Here is a 22,353-nt window from a genome sequence, read left to right as displayed (position 1 = left end):
ACATCCAACATTTCCTGTTAGAAATTCTGATTGTGTATACGGGCCTTTTCAGTTCAGATCTGACAAAAACTTTATAGCCTGCATATCCAGCTTTTGTCTGATGAAAAAGTCAAATCGGCTGTCGAAAGTACCGTACTGACCATCCGAAAACCCACAGACATTTAGTCTTGCAAATTTTCCCATCTGATTGTGTTTAACTGGCTACAGACAGCTGCATTGTGGAAGATGTTTTCTTCCCAGTAAGGCCCAGTTCACACTGGTGCAACTTGTGTCAGTCCTGCACTACTTTGGTCAGACTTCTGTCGGATTTCAGCCCACAAAATTGAGTGGAAGTTGCATCCAAGTATGATCAGCATCTTAACCGACTTGTGCTCAGAGGCAATGTTAGCAATGATGTCACACGTAGACCCCACCCCCTTGGGACATCACAAATCCTTAATGCTCGGGATTGTATTGTCACAAGTGGGTGGGGTCTCCGGGTGATGTCACCACATGGCCACGCCCCATAGCTATATAGGTACTATCAGACACAAGAGCTGGCAGAATGGTGGGAACATTTGTCGAGGGAGGAGCTTTTTTTTTTTTTATTATCGGGTTAGCGGCAGCAACGGCCATTGTGATTGATGTTGAATCTAAATCGGGGAACATTATTATTTTTTAATAAAGGACTTGTCAAAAACTGCCTCCTGTTTTTTGTTACACTACATTGTTTTTTTTTTGGGGGTGAATAAGTAGGGGTACTATGTACCCCATATTCATTCACATGGGGGGCTTCCAGATTCCGATAAGCCCCCTGCCCGCAGACCTCCACAACCTCAGCCCCGGGTTGTGGGGAAGAGACCTATAGATACATTTTACTTACTCTGATTCATTCAAATTCAGATAAAATAGGCGATCTTTGATCTGTAGTTAAAACATCCTTACAAGTAAAAAACAAAAACATATTTACCATTATTAGCCCTTGAGTGAACGGAATCACCCCAAATAATCTCCACTCTGCCCTTTCCTTTTAGCTTTTCGTTTTCTGCTGTTTATGTTCTATGTTATCTAAGCATTAATATTTATATTTTTTGTCTGTTCATTTTTTGTAATTTGCTCTGTACCAGAATCGTAATTTTTATTGTCATTATAAATGGGGCTAATTATACAATAAAAAGTTTGCTTTATATCTACAGAAACACTATAGTTAACACTGACTACTAACAAAGCAGATTTTATTTTGTTATTATTGCATAGACAATAAAATATTTTTTAAGGCAATATTATGAAAAGAAAGCCTTGTGCACCCTGAAAAAAGATACAGTGGTTCCTTGGATTACAAGCATAATTTGTTCCAGAAGAATGCTTGTATTCCAAAGCACTCGTAAATTAAAGCAAGTTTCCCCATAGGAGTCAATTAAAACTCAGATAATTCGTTCCACAGTGACTGGTGTTGTATGCAGTACCGCATGTGGCCAGGGGCCATTCATTGGCTTTCAGTTCTTTTACACCTGGAGGCTCACCATTGCTTTACCCAGGGTAGTCTGCAGTGGCGGCTGGTGAGTTCTTCTTTTGGGGGGGCGGCAAACAAACACTGCACGGTGCGACGGTAATGAAACAGAGACCCCCACCGCGGGCAATCAGCACTTACCCACTCATGTGGTGGGGGCCGTGGTGTCCTCTCCTCCTGAAGTGCAGGCCAGCTTCCTCCGCCGCCGTGTGTCTCGTCTTCTGCCAAAAAGCTAGGCATCAAATAGGATCGCCTGATGCTTTGACCAATCGGGAAACAGTTCTCACAGACCTGCCTCCTGATTGGTGGGAAGGAACCTTAGTGTGATAATAGCGAAAATTAGGGTGGGAAAAAACAGGATGGGATCGGAGCGTAATGCTCTGCACTCTGAGCCGGCCCTTTTATGAAGCCTGGTAGAGCCTCTGGCTCTAATCAGGTGCTCCAAAAAAACACCCAGCAGCATTGGAATCCATGGTCCAGCCCCACTGATATGTAGATCAGGGGGCCGGATGCATGGATAGGGGAGATGGCGCCCATGTGCCCTCATGGATGGGTCACCAATGCTGGTCTGGATAAAAGACAGGGCTGGGAAAAGGAGTGGGCAGGAAGGGCGGCTACCCTAGGCACTATGGTATCATATGAGGTGGGGGGGCACCAAAAGAGGATTGGGGGAGGGGATTTGTGTTGAACGGGGGAATTTGGGGGCAGCAGGGGGTAGGTATTGCTCTAGTTGGGGGGGTGGTGATTTAGGGGGATTTGTGTTAGGAGGAAGGAATTTTTTGTGGGGGGGTGCATTTGGGGGCAAAGATTTGTGCTGAGAGGGGGGGATTTCAGCAGGGGAATGGATTTGTACTGGGAGGAGGGGGAATTTATGTTTAGGGGGTAAGTTTGCAGATTAGTGCTGTGTTTTTATGGGGGGGATATTTGCTGACATATAATGCATATAACTTCTTGGACGGGGGGGGGGGGGGTTCATCCAGAGCCCTGGGCTCTGGATGAACTAGACCTGGCACTGACCAAAGAACGCCCACTCCTTCAGACTGACATTGAGGCATTTTGATATGTGCTTATCTCCTCTTGAGAGCAGTACTGTGTCGGGGGGGTTGTACAGCGCCCTGCTAGTATCTTCCACCAGCCATGATCTGCCTGCACTGTATAGCGAAGCACAGGTATCCCGCGATGATGTCATTGGGTCTAAAATAGTAGGCTTGTGCCATTCGTTTCGTAACGAATCGAAATTCAGATGAATTTTGCATCTTTCGAACATTCGGATGCGTCCGAATAAAAAAATAACGAATTTCAACTATTATAGCGGATATAATGTATGAATTCGACATGATTTGGTAATTCATTAAAGATCTAATGTAACAAAAGGTCAACTCAAAGTAAATCTTACAGTCCAATTAGCTGATTAATTTTGTGCTGGAGGTTGGATTAGTGGCAAAGTGCATTCCTGAGAACTGAGTGAGAAGGGTGTTGTATTGTATTAGAGCAGAGGAGAAGAGATATTGTCATTGTGTGTGTTAAAAGATTCAATAACCAAGCGACTTTCCAAACTATGAATCATTATCACGAATATATATACATACATAAATATCGAATTTCAACTAATACGAATGAAATTATAGTGAATATAACAAATTAAATCAACATGATTCGAGATTCAGTATAACGAATATTGACAGAAATAACTAACTATCCTGATGGGTTTACTTCCTCTTTGATTCCCTGCAAAGGTAAAGCATAATGGACTACTATGCATTGCATAGTAGTCCATTATGTGTCACTTACCTGACACAGGAGCCAGCGATGTCACCGCTGTCCCCTGTAGTTCCGATCGTCCATGTTCTTGGTGGGTCTCGCTGCTCCAGTGCTGTGATTCGCCAGAGCAGTGAGGACATCAATCCCGCGCATGCGCACGGGAGCCGACACTCGCGGCATATCGCCGCGATCTGCGGCCTGCCCAGTGCGCCTGTGCGCCGATGTATACTAGGTTTAGGAGATATTTCTTGGACCTACAAGTAAGCCTTAATCTAGGCTTACCTGTAGGTCAAAGTGGTTTGTAAGGGTTTACAACCACTTTAACGTAACATAACGAATATAAAGCCCCATACACACTATCAGATTTTCTGCTGATTTTTTCCTTCAGAGTTACCAAAACCATGTAGTGCAAGGGCCTGCCTGATTGCATACAAATTGAAACTCCTAAGGTTTGACCTCATATTATATGATTTTGGTAAATCTGAAGGAAAAAATCAGCAGAAAATCTGATAGTGTGTATGGGGCTTAACAGATCGAAATTACGTATTTTACAAATGACAACGAACCGAAACTAAACAAAATTTTCCGTTGTGCACAAGTCTATAAAATAGAGTATGTAAGGAAAATAAAAAGGTTTTTATTGAAAACTGTGTCAGCATAATTATGAGGGGGGTTATTATAGTGGTGCACCTACCTCTGGGTTATATACAAAATACAGGCAGCCATTTTGCTGAATACATATTTTAAACTTACTTCAGAGAGAACTTTATAAAACAGTCAATAGTTTCCATAAAATGGCCGACGTGTGATGATGACCTACTGCATGTTCTATGACTGGAAAAACACAGTAAAATAAGGTTTACCTAAGGACTGCGCTTCTTCCTGTTGAAACATTACTCGTTTCTTCTCTCTCGTATTCTTTTTTGTTTTAATGGTTCTTAACGCCAGCTGTTCATTGTCTTCTTCACTAATCCCATGTGGAAAAGATGAGGTGGGTACATAGCTTGTGGACGCCGGCTGCTTCAGGTCTGACAGAGAGCACAGGCCCAAACTCACCTCAAAGACTGCCACTGCCGTTTGCTTTCCTTTTATATTCCTTTGAATTTGACTCAGAACCTAAAATGAACCCAGCAAAGTTATTTAGTGGTAGCTTGACTGCATAAAAAGCGTAATTGATATTGATGAAAGGTAAGAAAAAGACTGCTTTGAAGAAGAATTCCATGCTAACCTGTCCCCTCCCCCTCCTAGTACCTATGCTGACTAACTTATAAACCTAACCTGTGTAAAAAAGATGTATATACTTACCTATTTTCTGGTCACATGATCTGGCTCCCCTGTGTCAGCCAGAGCGGCTGGAGGGGAGAGGATGGAGCTCTGACAGTGGATGGGCCATTGAAGCCTATAGGTCACCGCTCCAAAGCATTACCAGCCATTGTCAGAGCACTCCCTCCTCTCCCCTGCAGCTGACGCTGACTGACACAGGGGAGCAGGATCACGTGACTGGACTGGAGCAGTCTGAAAATAGGTAAGTATATAGCTCTTTCCTACACAATTTAGTAGGTGTTAGGAGGGGGGAGAGGACAATTTTAAGAGTTGTTAGGGTTAGCCCAGAATTCCATAATAATTCTGACTGGAGTTCTGTGTAAACGGTAACTCCCCTTTCATGAGAATAAAAAATATCAAAAAAAAAAAAATTATATATATATATATATATATATATATATATATAGTATATAATTGCGACACAGGTCAGATTGTAATTGAATTCTATTAAAAATTACATTTCCTTTTCAATCGGCAGCACTTTAATTTTCTGTAAATTGAAATGCAATATGGCTACCCGAGGATTTCTGTACACAGATGGTGTACAGAACGCAGCCCAGAAATGTAATTTTCTGCTTGAGTGATTGGCTTACTGATTTTCTTAGAAGTCTGCGTTAAGATACAAGTCAGATTTTTGGCATCCCCTGCAACAAAAATTTAGTTTTTGGTGAGATGCTTCCAAAAGGAAATCTCATCTTAAGGGATGCAGACCCTGCAATTTTACTCATTAGAGCCCTGCAGGTGCAGCAGCTGATTGATAGTTATAAAACTACTCCCAAACAGGTTCACTCTGCCCTTGTACACAGACAAACAAACAGCTATATCTTCAGAATAACAAAAGGAAGGAATCTGAAACAAAGTTTGTTAAAATCCTTGCAATGTATATAGATCACCGAGAGGGAACTTACTTTTTAAATTGTCTCTAAACAAAAAAATGTAATATATTGCAGCTTACCAGTCCTTACATGTGATGGTTGCAATAGTTTTTATTCAGGCTTTATCACCCTTTATTTTCACCTGTCGATCCAAGTTGTGGGTGCAGCCATTCACCCTGCACATGGGGGTACATTTCGATTTGAATACGCTTATCAATGCCCGGGACCAAGCAGGGACCGCAGTCATGTAAAAGTATAACATTTGGGCAGTTCCCAGACTTAGGGATGAGCCATGTCACTGTGTGGAGTAATATTCCTCTGAAAAGTGCCAACTCATGTCACTACATACTGTTGCCTAATGTGGGTTGCATTTAAGAGGGACACGACAGAGCCTGTAGCCACTGTGTGCACTTTTTATGGCACCGGGTGGAGTTTTTGGAGTGTGTTTACACACCACGAGCTTTAAAAAAAAGGCTCTGAGTTTGGTTCCGGTTGCTACTGGAGATACAGGGATGTTGATGAACCTTTACAATCAATTTAACAGTGTCTATAGCATTTATGGCGTGTTAGTGAAGCATTTATAAAGTGTTAGCTGGGCAATGGGGGAGAGGCAGTGGAATTTCCTGTATTCCATGCACTGAGAAATAACAGGACAGAGCAGCTCCAGCTAATTACTGTTTGTATAGAACAGCTGTGTGGTAACTCCATTTGCTTCTGTGTGCAGACAAAAGCATCAAGTCAAGCAGCAGTGGCGTAGCTTTTTGTTTCGCAAAAAGACCAAGGTGGATCATGCCAAATGTCAAAGAGATCAAAGTATACAAATCCATCTTGCAGAGAATTCACAAACATGTCTGCTATCGCACCGCAACCTAACCATACCTCAAAGCAGATTGTTTCCTCAACATCAGTTGTCAGTTGTCATTGTGGTTTGCCACTGTGCAGCACCACTAAAGAGGAAACTGGACCGGCATATGGATTGAGTAAACATAGCTGCCGCAATGTACATATGTCACTATAACTTCCTCTAACCTTACCCACTATGTCCAAAATAACAACGTTTTGGCAGAAAATACACCCTAAAGAACCATGTTTAATCACATTTATGTAGACTTACCTTAACAATATCAAGCTCTGATGCCAAGGGAGCTTGTTGAATGTTAACAGCTTCACTATTTCCTTTTGTTAAATCTGAGTCAGAGAGTTTTCTGTCACTGAAAAGAATATATATATATATCAAATACTTCTACTGATCATAAGGAGACTTAAAACCACTGTCCAAACCAATTTAAAATCCTTGCATGTAAACGGAACCAGTCAGCCTTCCGAGTGCTCTGCTCCTGTCAGGTCCTGGCTTCATCATAGGCTTAGTGGCAGGGCACCCTGAGAATGGCATAATTTTCCCCCCTGAAGTGGCAGCAGGACCCTGGATCCGGGGCCGGTGTTCTGTCGAGAAGTGCCCACTATTGAATAGTGCCTGGGACGAACTGCGCATACGCCGCACGTAAAAGCACAACAGCTGATTTTACGATCAGCTGTTGTGTCAGTGAGAGGAGTGTTCATGTAGGTGAGGGGCGGAATTTAACATGAAAGGCGTGGATGTTTTCAATGATGGCCAGTGCTGCAAAGATGGGGGTGGAATTTTTTTTTTTTTTTTTTTTTAATCTAATTTAATTGTCCGCGCGTGTGCACGCGGCCTAAGAGTGATAACCTGTGCAGTTATCTTTGTGAATTGACATTTACATTAAAGTATAACTAATGGCAAAACGTTTTTTTTTTGTTTTGTATAGAGTGGAGAAGGATTAGAATGCCTGTCAGTTTGTATTGCTGTCTGTTCCCCCGTTAAGGAAATTCACCATCTTTATTTGTCCTGTTTACCATTATCATTGAAAGTAAAAGTAAAAGAAAATCCCAAATTTTGGGTTATTCCCAGAAAAGTAATAGAGGGGAAATCTTCCAATGGAGATACTAGTTCTGGTGACCTGGGGGTGCCCACGGAACTTCCTCAATTTGCAGGGATTTGCTCTCACTTCCTGTTTGGCTATGGGACAGGAAATTAAGGGAAATCTATGCAATGTGACACAGATGGCAGAAAAAAAATCTGATAGGGGTTATAACCCTCCCTTATTCTATCCAAAATGAAAAAAAAAAAACAATTTTTGCGTATAGTTCTACTTTAAGTTTATTAGCCATTAAAATAACATTCAGTTGTTCTGATAGCACCATTTTTTTTTTTTTTTTTTGTGCCACCTCAGTGAGTTTATGCCGGAGACTTAATTCACCTTGCAGCTCATTTATATCTCCTCTCAGTTCCACATCATCGTGGCGTATTTCCTTGCTTTATTCTTCCCTTGTTTTTTTTAGTTCCTTCATCTTAGTTAAAAAAAAAAAAAAAAGATTTTTTGTACAAAGAGCATAGTGCTTTCCACAATTAACAAATATCCACCTTACGTACATAATTAATACAATACGGAGGGACGCCCCCGACCCGCACTTCGCGCCGGGCGCGCCCTCCGCCCCGACCTCTCCATCCCTCCCACCCACCCCCTCTTCGAGCACGCACTGCTAGCACGAGCCCCGCTAATAATGGTCAGCTAATTAAAGAGCAATAACAACAAGTTGGTATGGAGAGGGAGATAAAAGAAAAAAAAAAAAAAAAAAAAGGACAAAGGGGAACCAAGGAGGAAGAGCCATCGCCGCCAGCGCTTCAGAAAGTGCTAGGTCGCCCTCACATTAGCCTCCTCGGGGGGATAACCCATATCGATCAGCCACGGGTTCCATATTGCTCCAAATTTTTTTAGGTTGTTTTGCTTTATAAACATAGCTCTCTCGCACCAGATGGTAGAATTGATTGCATTTGACCAATGTTCAATTGTCGGGGGGTTTTTGGCTTGCCAATTTACAGCTATCAGCCGTCTGGCCTGATATAAACATCTCAAAACCGACAGCTTGATTAAGGGGGAAATTCTATCCTCCTCAAAAATCCCTAATATGCAAATCCTGGCCTCTGGTTTCAGGGAGATCTTGAAGATCCTATTTATACTAAGTACAATTTTTAACCAGTATCCATACAATTTTGGACATTTCCAAACCATATGAAAAAGGTCCCCCAGTGCCCCGCATCTGGGACAGCTGTCGCTGGCTTTCCTGCCAATTTTCCACAATTTATAGGGGGTATAATATACCCTGTATATAAGAAACAAATGTGACACACATTGCGATGGGGATATAGAGACCAATCTCCCCTGTTCGAGGATCTTATCCCATTGTTCCTTGGTTATCGGGCCCACATCTCCTATCCACCCCAACCTGCTCTTCTCCGGGCCCTCTCCCTTCAAGGTCCTTCCCCTGATCTTGGTATATAATCTGGAGATCTGGCCTTTTGCTTGCCGGCGGTCCATGAGTCCCTGAAGTAGAGGAATTTCGGTCCGTTCGATCTCAAATGACCCGTATTGAGCTTGAATACCATGTCTAAACTGTAAAGCCTCATGCACACGAGACGCAGTTAAACGCGCGTTCAGATGCAGTTGGACAGTTTTTTCAACTGCACCTGAACTCATTCAATGTTATCCTATGTGTCCATGCACACAGTCTCGTTTTTTTCCGTTTATATGCAGTTGCGTTTAATCTCGTTTTTCCAGAAGCAAAAAAATGCGTTCAGAAACAAAAATTTCTGCGTTTCAGACGCAAAACGCGGCAAAACGCGGTAAAACGCGGCAAAACGCCGCTACCGCGTTTAGCCGCGTTTGCGTTTATATGCGTTTTTAAAGGTGACCTTTTTTTTTACATTAAAAATCTCAAAAATGATTGCAAATGATGAAAAACCATTAGAAAAATATTTTAAACAATTGCAATTGCAAGTGGACAATCCACAACTTGTGGCAAGTGACGTGGCAAGTGGACAATCCACAACTTGTGGCAAGTGACATGGCAGGTGGCAAGTGATGTGGCAAGTGGACAATCCACAACTTGTGGCAAGTGACGTGGCAGGTGAAGTGGCAAGTGACGTGGAAAGTGGACAATAGACAACTTGTGGCAGGTGACGTGGCAAGTGACCTGGCAGGTGACGCGGCAAGTGACTTGGCAGGTGACGTGGCAAGTGGAAAATCAACAACTTGTGGCAGGTGACTGGCATGTGACGTGGCAAGTGGACAATAGACAACTTGTGGCAGGTGACGTGGCAAGTGACCTGGCAGGTGACGCGGCAAGTGACTTGGCAGGTGACGTGGCAAGTGGAAAATCAACAACTTGTGGCAGGTGACTGGCATGTGACGTGGCAAGTGGACAATCCATAACTTGTGGCAGGTGACGTGGCAAGTGACGTGGCAAGTGGACAATCCACTTGTGGCAGGGGACGTGGCAAGTGACGTGGCAAGTGGACAATCCACTTGTGGAAGGTGATGTGGCAAGTGACGTGGCGAGTGGACAATCCACAACTTGTGTCAGGTGACGTGGCAAGTGGACAATCCACAACTTGTGGCAGGTGATGGGGCAAGTGATGTGGCAAGTGGACAATCCACTTGTGGCAGGGGATGTGGCAAGTGACGTGGCGAGTGGACAATCCACAACTTGTGTCAGGTGACGTGGCAAGTGGACAATCCACAACTTGTGGCAGGTGATGTGGCAAGTGATGTGGCAAGTGGACAATCCACTTGTGGCAGGTGACGTGGCAGGGGACGTGGCAAGGGACGTGGCAAGTGGACAATCCACAACTTGTGGCAGGTGATGTGGCTGGTGATGTGGCAAGTGGACAATCCACATCTTGTGGCAGGTGACGTGGCAGGTGACGTGGAAAGTGGTGTGGCAAGTGGACAATCCACAACTTGTGGCAGGTGATGTGGCTGGTGACGTGGTAAGTGGACAATCCACAACTTGTGGCAGATGGCATGGCAGGTGACGTGGAAAGTGGACAATCCACATCTTGTGGCAAGTGACGTGGCAGGTGATGTGGCAAGTGACGTGGCAAGTGGACAATCCACAACTTGTGGCAGGTGATGTGGCAAGTGATGTGGCAGGTGATGTGACAAGTGGACAATCCACATCTTGTGGCAAGTGACGTGGCAGCTGATGTGGCAAGTGACGTGGCAGGTGACGTGGCAAGTGACATGGCAAGTGGACAATCCACATCTCGTGGCAAGTGACGTGGCAGGTGATGTGGCAAGTGACGTGGCAAGTGGACAATCCACAACTTGTGGCAGGTGACGTGGCAGGTGATGTGGCAAGTGACGTGGCAGCTGACGTGGCAAGTGGACAATCCAAAACTTGTGGCAGGTGACGTGGCAAGTGACGTGGCAGGTGACGTGGCAAGTGATGTGGCAAGTGGACAATCCACAGCTTGTGGCAAGTGACGTGGCAAGTGGACAATCCACAACTTGTGGCAGGTGACGTGGCAGGTGACGTGGCAGGTGAAGTGGCAAGTGACGCGGCAAGTAGACAATCCACAACTTGTGGCAGGTGATGTGGCAAGTGACGTGGCAGGTGATGTGGCAAGTCACGTGGCAAGTGGACAATCCACAACTTGTGGCAGGTGATGTGGCTGGTGACGTGTCAAGTGGACAATCCACAGCTTGTGGCAGGTGGCATGGCAGATGACGTGGAAAGTGGACAATCCACATCTCGTGGCAAGTGACGTGGCAGCTGACGTGGCAAGTGACGTGGCAAGTGGACAATCCAAAACTTGTGGCAGGTGACGTGGCAGGTGACGTGGCAAGTGACGTGGCAGGTGACGTGGCAAGTAATGTGGCAAGTGAACAATCCACAGCTTGTGGCAAGTGACGTGGCAAGTGGACAATCCACAACTTGTGGCAGGTGACGTGGCAGGTGACGTGGCAAGTGAACAATCCACAACTTGTGGCAGGTGACGTGGCAAGTGACGTGGCAGGTGATGTGGCAAGTGACGCGGCAAGTAGACAATCCACAACTTGTGGCAGGTGACATGGCAGGTGACGTGGCAAGTGAACAATCCACAACTTGTGGCAGGTGGCATGGCAGATGACGTGGAAAGTGGACAATCCACATCTCGTGGCAAGTGACGTGGCAGGTGATGTGGCAAGTGACGTGGCAAGTGGACAATCCACAATTTGTGGCAGGTGACGTGGCAGGTGATGTGGCAAGTGGACAATCCACAACTTGTGGCAGGTGATGTGGCAAGTGATGTGGCAGGTGATGTGACAAGTGGACAATCCACATCTTGTGGCAAGTGACGTGGCAGCTGACGTGGCAAGTGACGTGGCAGGTGACGTGGCAAGTGACATGGCAAGTGGACAATCCACATCTCGTGGCAAGTGACGTGGCAGGTGATGTGGCAAGTGACGTGGCAAGTGGACAATCCACAACTTGTGGCAGGTGACGTGGCAGGTGATGTGGCAAGTGACGTGGCAGCTGACGTGGCAAGTGGACAATCCAAAACTTGTGGCAGGTGACGTGGCAAGTGACGTGGCAGGTGACGTGGCAAGTGATGTGGCAAGTGGACAATCCACAGCATGTGGCAAGTGACGTGGCAAGTGGACAATCCACAACTTGTGGCAGGTGACGTGGCAAGTGAACAATCCACAACTTGTGGCAGGTGACGTGGCAAGTGACGTGGCAGGTGAAGTGGCAAGTGACGCGGCAAGTAGACAATCCACAACTTGTGGCAGGTGATGTGGCAAGTGACGTGGCAGGTGATGTGGCAAGTCACGTGGCAAGTGGACAATTCACAACTTGTGGCAGGTGATGTGGCTGGTGACGTGTCAAGTGGACAATCCACAGCTTGTGGCAGGTGGCATGGCAGATGACGTGGAAAGTGGACAATCCACATCTCGTGGCAAGTGACGTGGCAGCTGACGTGGCAAGTGACGTGGCAAGTGGACAATCCAAAACTTGTGGCAGGTGACGTGGCAAGTGATGTGGCAGGTGACGTGGCAAGTGATGTGGCAAGTGGACAATCCACAGCTTGTGGCAAGTGACGTGGCAAGTGGACAATCCACAACTTGTGGCAGGTGACGTGGCAGGTGACGTGGCAGGTGACGTGGCAAGTGAACAATCCACAACTTGTGGCAGGTGACGTGGCAAGTGACGTGGCAGGTGATGTGGCAAGTGACGCGGCAAGTAGACAATCCACAACTTGTGGCAGGTGATGTGGCTGGTGACGTGGCAAGTGGACAATCCACAGCTTGTGGCAGGTGGCATGGCAGATGACGTGGAAAGTGGACAATCCACATCTCGTGGCAAGTGACGTGGCAGGTGATGTGGCAAGTGACGTGGCAAGTGGACAATCCACAATTTGTGGCAGGTGACGTAGCAGGTGATGTGGCAAGTGGACAATCCCCAACTTGTGGCAAGTGACGTGGCAAGTGGACAATCCACAACTTGTGGCAGGTGCCGTGGCAAGTGACACGGCAAATGCAAGTGTACAACTGCTCTCTATGCTGCTGCTGCTCACTCTGATCAAAATAGCAGAAATAGTTAAAAAAAATGCTTTGAGAGCTTGGGGAGGGTCTACATGATGTTATCTTTATAAACGCGTCTAAACGCAAACGCGTCTAAACGCGTCTAAACGCGTCTAAACGCGTCTAAACGCGACATGCAAACGCGGCAAAACGCGCGTTTCTAAACGCGCGTTTCAGCTTTTTTTTAACAGAGGTTTCATCTGCGTCTCGTGTGCATGAGGCCTAAATATTTGTAAAATGTCTTGTTAGAGACATCAAATTCCTGTCTGAGGGCTTCAAAAGATTTCATTACATTCCCGTCGTACAATTGCACCAACCTATTGATTCCCTGTCTGTCCCATTCTAGAGATCTATCTATATTGTTTAGTTCATATAAGTGTCGATTGTGCCATAGGGGCATGTAGCCGGTTACCCCCACGTATCCCAAGGTTTGCTTTGCATTGTGCCATACCTTCCTCATTAGTGTATTGGTGGGGCATCTATGGGCAAGTGAGTTAGCCTCTAGGGCTTCAACAAGTAGCTTGTGGGGTGCCCCGACCATCATCAATTTATGGTTTGGGGACCCTCCCTCTTGGAGCCCTGCCCCTTCTAAATGCTGGAGTTGGGCAGCCAAAAAGTATGAACTCAAGTGGGGTATGGCCAATCCTCCCTCCGCTACAGGGAGCTGCATCGTCTGTAGCCCAATCCGGGCATGCCCCTTTTTCCAGATTAAATCTCGGATAAGAGAATCCATTTTTTTAAACCACTTCTGATTAATCCAGATTGGGGAATTATGTAGAATATACAATATTTGTGGCTGCCAGATCATTTTTATTAAGTTACACCGTCCTGCCACAGAGAGAGGAAGGCCACACCACCTGTTAAGTTTCTGCTTCAGTTTAGTTAATAATGGTAATAGGTTTTCCTTGATATACTGATTCACTTCCCCGGAGATCCAGATACCCAGGTACTTCAGGCTAGATACTGTCTCCAGACCCTGGATCACCGGTGGCGTCCATTGGACCCCAGGTCTAAGCAGTGGTAGGAGAGCTGATTTACTCCAGTTGATTACAAGGCCAGATTGTTGGCCGAACTCCCCCATCATCTGCACTACCCTGTTCAGGGTTGAATCCATGTCCCCAATAAAGAACAGGACATCATCCGCGAACAGGGCGATTTTATCCTCCCTTACTCCGCGCCGGAATCCCTGGATGTCCAGGCGTGATCTTGCCATGACAGCCAGGGGTTCCATGGCTAATACGAACAAGAGGGGTGACAATGGGCACCCCTGTCTTGTGCCTCTCTCCAGCTGGAAAGCCTCCGAAAATTCAGACCCCAACTTGACTTTTGCCCTGGGCCGATTATAGAGTAGTTTTATCCATTGGATAAATTGAGTACCAAGGCCAAACCTCTCCAACACTCCCCACAAGTAGCCCCAGTCCAGGCTATCGAAGGCCTTAGTCGCATCTAAGGCCAAAATGGCTCCCGGCCCATCGTTATCCCTGGGTGTTTGAATATTAAGGAAAACTCTTCTGATATTGGTACTGGTTGTCCTGCCCGGGATAAAACCCGACTGGTCTGGATGTATTAATTTATGGATATGTTTATTTAAGCGGGTTGCTAGGGCCTTAGCTAGAATTTTAATATCCGAGCACAGCAAGGATATTGGCCGATATGATGAGACTTCCTGTTGGTCTTTCCCCTCCTTAAGTATTAGAGTTATATTGGCTTCCAGCATTGAGGCGGGGAGTTCACCCACCTCAAGTGCATGGTTCAACGTCTCCAAGAGCTCCGGCAGTAGCACTTCACCATAACGCTTGTAAATTTCCGTTGGCAACCCATCTGGGCCTGGAGATTTATAATTGGGCATTGCGGCTACTGCGTTTTTCAACTCCTCAAGCGTAAGTGGGGCCTCAAGGCATATTTTATCCTGTTCTGGTAATGTTGGAATTGTTGCTTGAAGTAAGAAATCTGTAGCAAGGCTACCTTGACCTCGCGGTGGTGATTTATATAAGTTATTATAGTAATCATAGATTACTCTCATGATCGCGGGGGGGCTAGAGACAAGGTCGCCGTTTGGCGACTTAATCACCTGGGCTGCTGTAGGGGAGCTGTTAGTTTGGACCAGGAGGGAGAGGGCTCGGCCCACCCTCTCCCCTTCACCGAAATAGTGCTGCGGTTGGAATATTCGCCGGTTCTCTGCCTTTTTTAAAAGGGCCATTTTATAAGCTTGTTGGCTGTCTAGCCATACCTTCTGACTTTCAGGTGATGGGGCATCTAAATATGCGCTTTCCGCCATAGTAACCCTATTTCTTATTGCTGACTCCTGTTCTCGAGCTTTCTTTTTAGTTATTGTAATTTGTTGAATTAATATACCTCTAATATAGGCTTTAAGGGAATCCCACACTATTCCGGGTGAGGCTGTACCCTTGTTTATTAGAAGGAATTCCTTTATCTTATCCAGGAAAGGACTAGAACTATCCATTAGCTCCAGCCAGCCGGGGTTTATCTTCCACTCCCCTGGGCCTGTTCTAGCTCCCAAGGACACCATAATGGACAAGGGGGAATGGTCTGAAATCCCCCTTGCCCCATATTCGATGTCCTGTACCACTTCTGCTGCCTCTTTATTTCCAAAAATCATATCAATTCTTGACAACGTGTAGTAGGTCCTAGAAAAACAGGAATACTGTCTCTCCTGGGGATGTCGCATTCGCCATAGGTCGCTCAATCCTGTTTCGGATAAAAATCCCTGCAGTCGCCCTGTTCTAGCCCCGTCAGGTTTAGGAAACCTATCCAGGTTCCCGTCAAGTGTTTCGTTAAAATCACCTAGTACTATCCACGGAACTCCCGGCTTATCCAAACAGAATGTCAGTAGTTTGTACATAACCTCCAGCTTAAAAGGAGGAGGTATATAGATATTGGCAAAGATGTAGTATTGCCCTCTCATCAGACCATATAAAAAAACAAATCTCCCCACCTCGTCGATAGAGGCCTCCTTACATAGAAAATCCGTGCCCCTCCTAACTAGAACACTCACTCCTCTTGAATATGACGTATGAAAGGAGTGATAGTGTGCTTGGAATTTCCGATTATTTAGCTGTGGAGCTGTGCTGGGGGTTAGGTGCGTTTCTTGCAGAAAAAGTAAACCTGGGCCCCCCCTCTCTGTTTCCAGCATAACCGCTGCTCGCTTCTTGGGATCTCCCAACCCCCTCACGTTCCACGATATAATGCTTACTCTACTCATAGCCACTGGTAGTCGCCATGTTGGCCGGGGGCAGGGGGCGAGGGGGGAGGGAAACCCACCCTCTCACGGCAGGCCCCCTCCCCCCTCCCCCCCCACTCCATCCCAGCCCCCCGTACCCACAGTGCGCGCTCGAAGATCCCCCCTCCCTCCTGCCCTCCCACCCACCCCTACCTACCCATAGCCCTCCGCCCCACCCATCCCTGCTCCTCAAAGTGTCCCTTAGCCCCCCCACCACCCCACCCCCACTGCTCTGCCCATCAGGGCATCCCCTAGGGGTCGCTATGGTGGCCCTCTTATGCATTCACTCAAAAAGACCCAAGGCGCCCCACCCCATCCCCCCCCCCCCCGCCCCTCAGTTTACCTGGAGGTCCGCCCCAGCTAGTTCCAAACATAATGTTCATATAACACCATCTTAATCCAGCATTCAATTGGGCTCATCCCCTCATATAGAGAGAGAGAGAGAAAAAAAAAAAAAAGAAAAGAAAAAATCACATATATATATTATATGTTTGTGCTATTTTTCACACTATACAGGTGGCCATGCTTGGTGCGACTATCCCCTAAATCATATATAGATGCTAATCCGATCACTCTATTATTCTATAATTGCTATACTGTTATTATTCAATTCCCCCCGATATAGTGAGAGAGAGAAGAAAAAAAAAAAAAAAAAAAAAAGAAGGAAGAAGGGGGGGGTACTAGCTTGACCCCCACCTACGTAATAAAAAGTGTCCCTAATATCCCATTTGTTGCATAGCATTCCATCTCTAGACAATAAGTGCATTTGTGCCTATTATGTGCATGCGATATGCTAAATGATTAAATTCTTTCTTTCTTTCTTTTTTCCCCCTCTTCCCCCCCCGTGCCAAGCTCGTATTACCTATACATGTTACAATATCTCAAATTACATAACATACCATTCCTAGACATTATAATTCTGCGTGTATAATTAACATAGCTGATTGGTGATTACGGATTTCTTCATGTAGATCTCAAATTAACTTAGGAAGAAGAAAAAAAGAAAAAAGGGAAAAAAATTTTTTTGAGAAGAGGAGGGAGGAGGATACCAAGAGGGATCCCCAGCTCCCCAGACACAATAGCGCTGGAGAGCACTAAAGATCCCCCCCATGTTCCTCCAGCCACCTCTTAACCTCACATGGGGTGCTAAAGAAGAGGGTTGAGCCCAGAGCAGTCATGCGTAGTCGAGCCGGGTATAATAATGCATAGGCTATATGATGTTCTTGCAGAATACGCTTGATGGGGATGAATTCCGCCCTCTGCTTCTGTAATCCTGGTAAAAAATACGGGTAAAATGACACTCTAGTCCCTTTATAGAAGATGTCCCTTAATTCTCTGACCCTTTGCATCAGAATAACTCGGTCGTTGTAGTTCATAAATTTCAGTATCAATGGTCTAATGCGGCCTTCTGGTAGCCTAGCTCTAATTGGCACTCTATGTGCCCTTTCTATAGCAAAGAGCGCTGTAAAGGAAACGTCCCCCAGGAGCTCTCTAAACCAGTTTTCCAAGAAGGCTATGGGGTTAGAGCCCTCACTCCCCTCTGGTAGACCAATCAAGCGTACATTATTCCTGCGATTTCTGTTCTCAAATTCATCTAATTTTGACGTCTGGATAGTAAGCTGCTTCTGTAGCCCCATTATTTTTTGCTGGAGCGGATAAAGCTCATCCTCAACCGTGCTTAGTTTCCCCTCAAGTACTGTGGTTCTTTCCACAGTGTTACTCAGCAATTGGCCCATGGAGTGTAGTTCAACTTTAATGCTAGTTAGCTGGTTATCAAGGCCGCGGATAGAGTCTTTACAATCATTAACTGCAGCCAATATGTCTCGTAGCGTGGGTTCACCTTCCCCTGCTAGTGGACGTATTGCGGGTTCTACTGGTGCTGGTACATTGCATGTTACCGTGCCCTCTACTAGCCCCAGGTTATTTGCTTTATTGCCAATTAGTGAGGCAGTAGGGTTTAATGCTGGGTGACCAGTGCTTCTCCTTTCTGATGTCATCCCTTGTGACCTTGACTGCCCGACTATCTGGTGATGACCTTTCCTAGTTGGTGAAGTTGCATGTGCATAACGTTCGAGTTTTGCAGCTGCTGCTGCCGAGGCCTGGCTTGCTTTTTCTTTGCCTGCCCGGGTTTTCTGGTTCCCCTCGCTAAGGAGTGTATCCTCCGTGGCCTTTTTACTGAGCATGGTCTGGGGCTAGGGGAAGCTTAACTAAGAATGAAAAAATGGTACGGCAGGAATATAGCAATGGTGGGCAAAGCCCTCTATTCCTCCCTTTGTACTATACCACTACAACACAGAGCAATGCAACCAGCACAGCGACCTCAACCCAAATGCCCGGCTATCCCGCCAACCCCGCACCAGGATCAATGCCACTGCGCATTCAAATACAGTCCAAGTAGTACCACAAAGCAGGTAGATTTATGTTGCGTTATGTAGTGCTTTTCGGCTCTTAAGCCCTTAGGGAGCAGTTCAACAGTGAGGCCGGATGGTTACGTATTTTTGCTTATCACAAGAGAAACAGGGGAGGACAGGGAGTTGAATGGAGGGTATCCGCTATATGTAAATCTACTTGTTACCAGTGGTCATACATGGCAGATCTTGTCCCATACATTTTCACTTGTATTTCTTGTATTTCTACCTCCTCACCCCCCACTCGTCTCCCCGTGTTACCACTCAACCCAGGCCGATGCCACAGGTTGCACAGATGCTCCGCTTGGCAAGTCAAAATTCTGGAATCCCCGTTCCACATGCGGCGTTCAAAGAGCCCTCTTCTGCGCTACAGTTCGTCTGTAATCTCGCGATGCTTTGGCCTATGCGGTGACGTAGCTTCCCCTCGGCTCTCCTCGGCTACCTCCGGGTACGCCGCTCGCTCTACGCTTCTCCGCGGGGACGCTGGGAGGGGATCTCGCGATAGCTGGATCACCCGCGGGATCGCCCTCAGCCGCTACGGACACCCAGGCTCCATTTCGCTCGGGCTACCTCCACAGAGTTTACAGGGGAAAGAGGTAGGGCCATCCCAGTGTAGGCTGCGTGTTCTAAAAGCGCTACATCCAGGCAACTATCGAGGGGGACGAGGGGAGGCGCAGGCAGTGCAACCTCTCACACTCTCACTCACTCATCCGGCCACGCCCCCTCGATAGCACCATTAGTTGTCCGGGGGTGGAATTTTTAACGACGCCCCAAACAAATCTGCTAAACAAATCTTTATCTGCTATTCTTCCTGGAGGGCCTATTTAGCTAGCTAAATGTTTAAAATTCTGCCCCCATTTTTGCAGCAGTGGCCATCCTTGAAAACATCCGCCCCTTCATGTTAAATTCCACCGCTCACCTACATGAATGTGCCTCTGCAAAATCTGACTGAAAAATGTCTTCTATTGTGCGCAGGCGCCGTCTCGCTCACACAACAGTTGATCTTAAAATCATCGATGCATGCGCAGTTTGTCTTGGGCACTATTCAATAGCGGGCACTTCTTGAGAGAACAAGGTGAGCGGGGTGATGGGCGGATCCTCCCTCCACTCTGCTCTTCTGTGTTGTGCGCGCTGGGCTGCAGCAGCATGTGGGGGAGAGGAGACAGAGAGAGATAGCTCCAGGCCGCTGCCACCCGCCTAGGATCGGCCCTGCCTGCAGGACTTTGAGACCCCATGCCCTAAAGTATTTTTTGGTTCTGAACGTGAAACAAAGCTGCTGGGTAGCTAAGCAAAGGGTAATATATGCATAAGGGGTGTTGGACATTAAAGTGAATAAAAGGAGGAAAGAGTACATGGATGACCTCATAAGTGAGTTGCCGCTCCTTCATTGTCCAATCTACTGGCAGGAGGTGTTGAGGTCACCAAGGAAATAGAGCTTTGGAGCTAGTATTTTCTTTGATCATGCAACAGAAGAGTGAAGCCCCGTACACACGAGAGGACTTATGTCCGACAGACTTCCGAAGGAGTTCCGTCGGAGTTCTGCTGGAATTCCGACGGAGTTCTGACAGACTTTTCGGCTGAGCGGACTTGGCCACACACGATCACACTAAACTCCAACGGATTCGAACGTGATGACGTACGACTCGGCTCGAATACGGAAGTTCATAGCCAGTAGCCAATAGCTGCCCTAGCGTCGGTTTTAGTCCGTCGGAGTAGCATACACACGAGCGGATTTTTCGAAGGGGACCGGGTCCGGCGGAGTTCCTTCGGAAAAATTTGAAGCATGTTCCATATTCTAAAGTCCTTCGGACTTTGGCGAGTCAAAAGTCCGTTGCAGCCCACACACGATCGGATAGTCTGACGGACTCAGTCCTTCGGACTTTGGATGTTGAAAAGTCCGCTCGTGTGTACGCGGCATGAGTACTTCTAATTAGACTGCAGACGGGTAAGTGACAAAGTGCACATAGAAAACAGTAAGGCCTTATGCACACAGGGTGACATAAATGCCACTTTTAAGGGTGTTTGATTTTTTTTACTGCCTCTTACGCCCTGCTATGTTAGCCAATGTGTCCTTGCACACATAGGTGTTTAGAAGTAGAAAAGAAAACACAGAGCAAGAGTGTTCAGGATAAGAGTGTTTTGTGTGTGTGGGGGGGGGGGGGGGGGGGGGAGTGCCTAAACATGTGTAAACGGACGTATTTTCAAAACGAGACTTCACAATCACTTTAGGCTTTCATTAGCAGTAGTGCAATGCTTAATGAGCCTGATTACCTTAAGTTATCATTTTTCTTCTCCTCTGTTGACATAACATTGTGGGAATTTTCTAAGAATTTTGCAAGTATCTGGGCAGAATTAGTGACGACATAGCGCAACATCTCCTGGAAAATGCAGTCTGCGAGTTTTAGAAATCGATCAAACCTCTCCTGCAAGTTTCTCCAATCAGAGAGCTGCGTGTAGTTTGGTTTCACAGTGGAGTCAGATAAGAAAAGGTCTTTCAGCCCTGCAGATTCCGCCATCTGAAAAATTAACAATATAGCCTTTCGGATTTGTTGGCAGAGAGGTGTAAACACAGTATTTATGTCACAAAACAATAATGTAGCAGCAACAGGGATACTCATTCAGGAGAATTCAAAATAACACCAGCGACAGATTTGGGTGGTAGTTCACTTAAGAACTTGCACATGTGTCCATAACATTACCTACACATGCTAAAAAATCTGGCACTTCTTACTACCAATACTTTAACAATTTGTTGCTATGGTAGTAACAAATTCTTAAAGAATTACTGCCAGTTCTCAGTTTGCCATTAAAAGCGGTTTGCTATATCAGTTTGATAAGTAAAAAAAAAAAAAACTGTTGATGCTGCCAGAAATCTTGTGAGCTTAATATTTCTTGTGCTTTTGACTTGTGCACACTCTCATTAATGACATTGTTGTCTGTATCTTTTGACACAGAGGGGTGAGTAAGGCCGGGCATTCATGGATCGAAATTCTGTTGCTTCAGAAGTGACCAGACGGATTTTGATCCATGTATGGGCTGGCTTGTAAGCAGTGTGTATTTAGTTAGCACCATCCGCCCTAGTTGGGAGGGAAGGGGTTAATGCTTGTGCCACCTTTTCTTGTGGGTTTGTGGTTTTTCCTATGAGGTTCAGCCTTCCTCCTGTTTGATATAAAGTGAAAAGACCTGGATCCTGGTGAGGGAAGGGAAACCTAGAACAGGCTCGTATGCACACACAGGAGCTCAGAGGTAATCCCTTAAAAAGCTTACTAGTCAGCTTGGAACGCCGATCCATTGCCTTTGCTCAAGTTATTTCCAGTTTGGACACTTCCCAAAGATGCTATACAATCAACCACATAACCTGGAGCAGCCACAGCTAGGTTTAGTTAGGGAGGACATTACTGCAAGTTGTACATGTTCTGCTAAAAGTTCAGTTAAGTTGTTTCTACTGCTCAAAGCTTGGTCTGAAGTTACTCAAGGTGTGCATGTGGGGTCCTGGTGTCTCTCTAAGGAACCAGGGTCTGAAATGGCACATTGGGTTCTATGACAACAAAAGTTTAACTTTCAAGAAAGTTGTTATGGGTAACCAGAAGGAAGAACAGCAACCAGTCATTGGCCTTGGTACCTTGCTAGGTGACAGGTCCCTCCAGTAGTGGGGGGGTTCGATGTTCACCTCCCTCCCTAGCTGTTTGTCTCTGTTGGTCACTGGTAGCAGGTTACCGTTACAAAGATCTAATACCTGGTCACTTGGTACGGAAAGAGAAGAGTTTAGTGGAGCACCCATGAGGCCCATGCTATGTGCTCTGAGGGACCCCATTCTGTTACTGGGAAT

General features: G+C 46.3%; 1 protein-coding gene across 1 annotated transcript in view; it reads right to left on the bottom strand.

Annotated features, from left to right (window-relative positions):
- DNAH14 (dynein axonemal heavy chain 14) overlaps positions 1-22,353 on the bottom strand; it is a 418,175-nt gene that overhangs the window by 321,085 nt on the left and 74,737 nt on the right. Inside the window, exons 11-13 of the mRNA XM_077485830.1 lie at positions 20,796-21,040; positions 6,563-6,659; positions 4,114-4,366 (exon numbers count right to left, since the gene is read on the bottom strand). Coding sequence (XP_077341956.1) covers positions 4,114-4,366; positions 6,563-6,659; positions 20,796-21,040 — 595 coding nt within the window. The remainder of the gene's footprint in view (positions 1-4,113; positions 4,367-6,562; positions 6,660-20,795; positions 21,041-22,353) is intronic.

The sequence above is a fragment of the Lithobates pipiens genome, unplaced genomic scaffold (genome assembly GCF_037356315.1).
Source record: "Lithobates pipiens isolate NorthernLeopardFrog02 unplaced genomic scaffold, aLitPip1_a1.2 Scaffold_18, whole genome shotgun sequence".
Classification (NCBI taxonomy): Eukaryota; Metazoa; Chordata; class Amphibia; order Anura; family Ranidae; genus Lithobates; species Lithobates pipiens.
The sequence above is the reverse complement of the archived record's forward strand: the minus strand, read 5'-3'. Positions and strand labels throughout refer to the sequence as shown.